The 6000-nt window shown below is 32.2% G+C and overlaps 2 protein-coding genes across 2 annotated transcripts; both read right to left on the reverse strand.

Annotated features, from left to right (window-relative positions):
* Nucleotides 1-420: 420 nt before the first annotated feature.
* Nucleotides 421-2834, reverse strand: LOC111903873 (uncharacterized). The gene is made up of 13 exons (XM_023899636.3): nucleotides 2675-2834; nucleotides 2475-2595; nucleotides 2316-2394; nucleotides 2159-2234; nucleotides 1981-2064; nucleotides 1786-1890; nucleotides 1627-1707; nucleotides 1471-1535; nucleotides 1329-1398; nucleotides 1141-1218; nucleotides 958-1055; nucleotides 755-890; nucleotides 421-680 (listed from the first exon to the last, which is right to left on the reverse strand). Exons 1-13 carry the CDS (start codon nucleotides 2732-2734, stop codon nucleotides 534-536), a joined length of 1200 nt encoding a protein of 399 aa, XP_023755404.1. The 5' UTR covers nucleotides 2735-2834; the 3' UTR covers nucleotides 421-533.
* Nucleotides 2835-5167: 2333 nt separating this feature from the next.
* On the reverse strand, nucleotides 5168-5755 carry LOC128126912 (uncharacterized). The gene is made up of 2 exons (XM_052765085.1): nucleotides 5607-5755; nucleotides 5168-5495 (listed from the first exon to the last, which is right to left on the reverse strand). The coding sequence occupies exons 1-2, from the start codon at nucleotides 5753-5755 to the stop codon at nucleotides 5168-5170; spliced, it is 477 nt and encodes a 158-aa protein (XP_052621045.1).
* Between the last annotated feature and the right edge of the window lie 245 nt (nucleotides 5756-6000).

Genomic DNA, 6000 nt, shown 5'->3' on the forward strand with positions numbered 1-6000 from the left:
AGAAATGAACGGGTCCACTGTATCATCCATCTTAAAGGCCTCTAAAAGCGCATTAATATATTAAAAAGTGCTATGCAAGTTTTGATTTTTGATTTGACATTTCTTACACTAAATCTTCCAAAAAAAAGAAAAACGAAAATACACTTTGGTAGAAAGTAAATGGTAATCAAGTATCTAAATATTCCATTACAATTTAATAATTTCTAGATTTATAATCAAACTATAATACACTTTAGTTGTTTTTACTTTTTACAGACGCTTCATTGATGTTTGTAATTGTAATGTTGATTCTCTTTTATGTTTGTGAAGATATTATGGAAATATTGTATCATCCTTTTCATTTTGCTACGTGATCTCTAATATCTATTTCGCAAGAGATTTATTATTAGTGGAATGTATACGTTAAAAAAAAAAACAATAGATACAAAAAGAGTCGAATTGCTTTTAAATAAAAGTTACAAACCACAAACAACATAACATTATTATCGGATTCCATATTTCCAACGTGCGACTTTCGATTTTGATCCAATCACTCAAACATTTGGTGGTGGCCATATTTTTCCAAATAACTCTTCCACCCTTTTTGCTTGGTCCGAATAACCATCCATCCCCGCCGCCAAAAGTTCCAATGCCGCGGGCCCCATCGCAGACGCAAACTTAAGTTGGTCCCACTTCACCAACTGCAAATATCAAATACACTGTTATTCTTTCTTTCAGCAGCAACCCCTGAGCTGACCCACACTGTCAAACATACCTCTTCTTCAGTAAAGTTATACGCAAAAGCTGATTTTGAGGAGAGTCTTTCCACAAATGTATATTTATCATCATCAGGAGTAGTGGATTCCTTTAATGCTTGTAATATCTTCAAAGGAGTGATTATATAATCCACCCTGTAAAATTATTAAATATCTAATATATTTCAAAAATAATAATAATATGATATTAAATAAATTGTACCCTAAAAGATTGAAAACATCCTGTTTGTTTCGAACCGAAGCAACCATTAATTTGGATTTATGCCCGTATTTGTGAATATAATTATAAGCTTTTGTCACCTACAAAAAAAAAGGAGCTTTTATTAGATCACAATTTCTATAATTGTGATTTAATTGTCATTAAATAATGAGTTATGAGATTAACCAAAGCCAATCCAGGATCTTCTCCTCTTTTAAGAGCAGCTTCTATTTCAGGATCACCACTGTGGTTGCGAGCCCAATCCTTAAAATGTATAAAATTAGGGTTTACTAATTACTAATTACCATATTGGAACTTAATAAATAATATCTAAATAAAATAAAAAGTAAAAAAGTAATGAACAGTTTAATTACCCTAAGGCGACCCACAAATATTTGAATAACAGAAGCACCAGCTTGAGCAGCAGCTGCAGCTTGAGAAAAGCTGAAAAAAACAGTAAAAAGAAATAAAATGAAAAATTTAAATGAAAGTTAAATGAGTAATAATAATTGATACCTGTATACAAAAGTCATATGTGTTTGTATACCCTCAGATTCCAACAATCTTGCTGCTTCAATTCCCTGAAGAAAATAATTATTTTGTATAAAACTATATAATTCTCCAATGACATAAAAACTAAAAAAATATATATATATTTCATTGCATACTCACTTGCCACGTGGCAGGGATTTTGAACAACAATCTCTCAGCAGGGACATCAATACTATTGTACAAATTCAACAGGTTCTCAACCTGCACATCAGTAATTTACAAAGGGTATAAAGGGTATAAATGTCAAGAATTATAATTTGTAAATTGTAGTAATAATACCTTTCCAACAATAGCATGGGTGTCATATGCTAAACGAGCATCAACTTCAGTTGAAACACGACCAGGTACTAGCTTTGATAGCTCACCACCAACATTTACTAAAGCCTGTTAATTTCTATTTACTTATCAAGAACAGTGAATAAAGAAAGTAAAAAAGAAAAAGGTAATTATTGATGCCAAAAATGGAAGGTTTACCTTGTTCACAAAACATGTCATGCGAGCTTCAGGGCTCTCTAGACCATAGCAGTGTTTATCTGCTAATGCAGTATCCACAGCACCCTAAACATAAATGGTGAACATAGAAGAATTGAGATAACTGAAAATGAAAACAAAGTTTAATCAAATTGATAGTGTACATAAACACAAGTTTTACCTTGAAAGCTGTATCAGGGAGGCTGCAAATGCCTAATAGAAGAGATGAACTAACAGTTGCAGCAGTTGGAGGAAACCTATGTGTAGTTCAGAAGGCAATCATTTAGTTTGAAGAACAGTACAGTATAAGATCAATTCATCAACGGAATATATACAACCTCTCGAAATCATCGAAGACAACAGTATCCGGAACGACTTCGCTAAAGCGTGATAGAGCATCTAATTCAGTCCTTCCACCTACAGATCAAAAGCATCAATTAACTAACTAATACAGTTAATTTCCTCAATTAGCAAAACGAAACTCAAATTTGATCTACCGGTGTTGGGAGAAGCAGAGAAATCGGTGAAGGAGGCTCGGATTTGAGTGCATGATCTGCGAGAGTTGAAGGCGGGAATCGGGAATACGGATCGAACAGAGAGTGTTGATCTTCTGTTGTGCTGGTGATTGATGAGTTGATCAACGGGTGAATTAGAAGTAAATGCAAAGAATTTTGTTGAGGATATGTGAGGGCATTACCTGAAGGAGAGTGGAAGAAGAGGAGAGTGAAGCAGTGTGGAGAGAAGCAGCTGCTGCCATTTTCGATTGATTTGCAGGTGAAGAGAGTGGGTGTGGAATTTGGGGAAGATGATAGAGAGAAAAGGTTTTATATTTCTACTGATCTACTCCCTTCACTACTTCACTGATCACTGTTTTTTAATATTTTAATTTCTTTTTTATTTTTAACATAAAATTTCTATATTTATGTAATTTTATCCATTTATATGAGATTTTTTTAAGCATTGAATACAATAAATTATCAACTGATCATTTATAAAATTTAATTGTAAATTTTTCTGAATATAACAAATTAAACATAATATAAAATGACTATAAGGGTGCATGACAGTTTTTAAAAGCTTTTAATACTTAGTTTTTATATAATTTTATATTTTTAAAAACTTTCAACAAGTTGCAGAATATTTTTATATAAATAGAAGTTGTTGGCTTGTTGCCGAATGTTTTTATATAAAAGTATTGAATATGGGCAACTAGTTATAACATTATTTTGGTATCATCTAACATACTACATCACTAATGGTGTTATAGCACAATATGGGGAAATATTTATCATGTTAGACCATCCGTTATACCCACCACATACCACATATATGGTGTGTGTCACATCAACACCATATTTCTCTACCATTAACATGTGATACATACTAGTGAATAATACACCACTCCACCTCATTTTTTTTATTTAAATTTAATTCAAAAATACATTAAAACATATTTTTTTAATTAAATTTAATTCAAAAACACAATAAAACATATATTTTTTAAACTAGTTTTTTATTCAATGAAACAAGATTACATTAATTTAAAACAACATAAAATAAAAAAAAAAACATAAAAATGCAACCACAAACAACTTAAACTAGTTTTTAAACCTTATTTTTAATCACTAAATTTCGGGCACTCTTTCAATTTTCGCCAAACTTTGACGTGTTTAAACGGTGTGTGTTTCGTGTCTTTATATTGGTGCATGACCACAACAAACGGATCGCCTTCGTGTACGTTGTTTATAATAAAGTTATAAATATCATTGAATTCAAGGCATTCAACCCTCATATCGCGATACTTCGAATATATTTCATCAAGACTATGACTTTGGCAACCCATTAAATCATGGAAAACGTTTCCAACTTTTATCTAAAAATTATGAGGCATTAATGGGTCTTCTGAAGCCGCTACCCATGCTCGTGCTAAGTTCTCTTCTTCATTTTCTGATCAATTCATCCTTTTAGGAGCCATTGCTTTTGGAAGAATGCAAAAGAAGTGTGTGATTTTGTGAGAAAAGAAAGAATAAATTGTGTGAGTATGTTTAATAGAAAGTGTGATATTTATAGAAGAAGTTTAATATGTTTGAAAGGTAAAAAAAAAAAATCAAACTAGCCATTGCAAAACATCAACCAATAGCTATTTCCATTTGATTTCGTGGAACACACAACGAAACACGACGACCACGATCGACCACGACCGGCCTGGATGGTGTACACGGTCGTGGTCGTGGTCCATGTATACCACAATTCTTCTCGTGCATTGTATTCCGTATGACTTTACATCTTGTTATAACACCAACTTTTTTCACTTTATAATTTCTTTTTTATTTTTTTCGAATTTCTTTTTTTAATTTAAACAAATATATTTTAAATATAACATAATAAATAAAACATAATATTTAAAAATTATAAATAACATAGAATAAAAATAATTTTTAAAAATTAAAAATAACATAAAATTAAATTACACATAACATTTAAATTAAAAAAAAAAAATACAACACTATTCGTTAAAAAACATTTTTTAAAAAAAACTAAAAGCAATTCGTTATCGTTGTCATTACCATAGAAGATATAATCCCCCAAGTTCTCTCGAAGTTGTATGTGTTTATTTGCGTTTTGAATGTCAACGACTCGATACAAATACTCTGCTGTTCCTGGTTGAAATTAAACGTGTCTCGGCTCCGTTGGGATATGGTGTGCAATATTTCGTCCTTTATCTTCTACTACATTGTTATGTATTATGATATATGCATACATGATATATCGTAGAGTTTCTAAATCCAATGGATGTGCTGCATGTTCAACTATATGTCACTTCGCCTTCAGCACTCCAAAAGCACGTTCCACATCCTTATGTGCTCATTCTTGTCTTCTTTTAAAAAATTTGTCTCTTTCTTCAACTGGGTGTCAGAATGCCTTCACAAATGTGGAATACTGAGGATATTCCATCTGTAAGGTAATACCCATATTTGTATTCGGTTCCATTCACCGTGAAAGGAGCATCCAAGGCCTTTCCATTCAAAAGATCGTCGGATATTGGCGACTGATCAAGAACGTTGACGTTGTTGTTGAAATCCGCAACCCCAAAAAATGCATGCCAAATCCATAAATCTTGAGAAACAACAACCTCTAAAACCAACGAAGGTGATCCGTGATGACCACTTAAGTATTGCCCTTTTCCATGCTACCGGACAATTTTCCATTTCCAGTGTGTGCAATCAATGCTTCCGATCATTCCACGAAACTCATGGCGTTCTTCATGCAACACATACAATTCTTGCAAATCATGCAACGAAGGTTTCCGTAAATACACGTCTCCAAATGTTTCAACAACACCCCTTGATAATGTATACAAACTCTCCCTTGTAGTTCTTTCGGACATTCTCATGTAGTCGTCCATGGAGTCGGGTGACTCCCCCATAGCCATCAAAGGAATGGCCATGGCACATTTCTGTAATGTTGTAAACCCTCGTCTACCTCTAGCATCATATCTCAATTGAAAAAATTCATACCTAAACATAAATAAATATAGTTTAAAAATATAATACATTTGTTGTAAAATTAAAGAAACATGTAGTACATTTGTATTTATTTTGTATAAAAGTATAGTAAAGAAGCGATACCGGCTTTCGAAGGCGTTGACGATCCGTAGGAACATATTCTTACTCAAACGAAATATTCTTTTGAAGTCCTTCGACCTGTATATACAATTATCTGCAATATAATCGCGATATAGATGCTCGTGTCCTTTCTCACGATTTTTGTTTAACATTGTACATCTTGTTAGTAGCGGAGTTAGGTCTGGTTGTAGTAGTTCGTTAATATAATACTGATACATCATCCTGAAGAATATATATCCTCATCGGACGAGTCGAAAGGATTCATAATTTTTTTTTGAAGATGATTAAGATTATATAGAGAGAAAGAGAGAAGTTATGTGTAAAAAATTGTTTAGATATAATAGGTATTTATATAGGAAAATAATAATCAATTTTGAAGTTTTTTTTTTATTAAATT

This window comes from Lactuca sativa, chromosome 6 (assembly GCF_002870075.4).
Source record: "Lactuca sativa cultivar Salinas chromosome 6, Lsat_Salinas_v11, whole genome shotgun sequence".
Taxonomy (NCBI): Eukaryota; Viridiplantae; Streptophyta; class Magnoliopsida; order Asterales; family Asteraceae; genus Lactuca; species Lactuca sativa.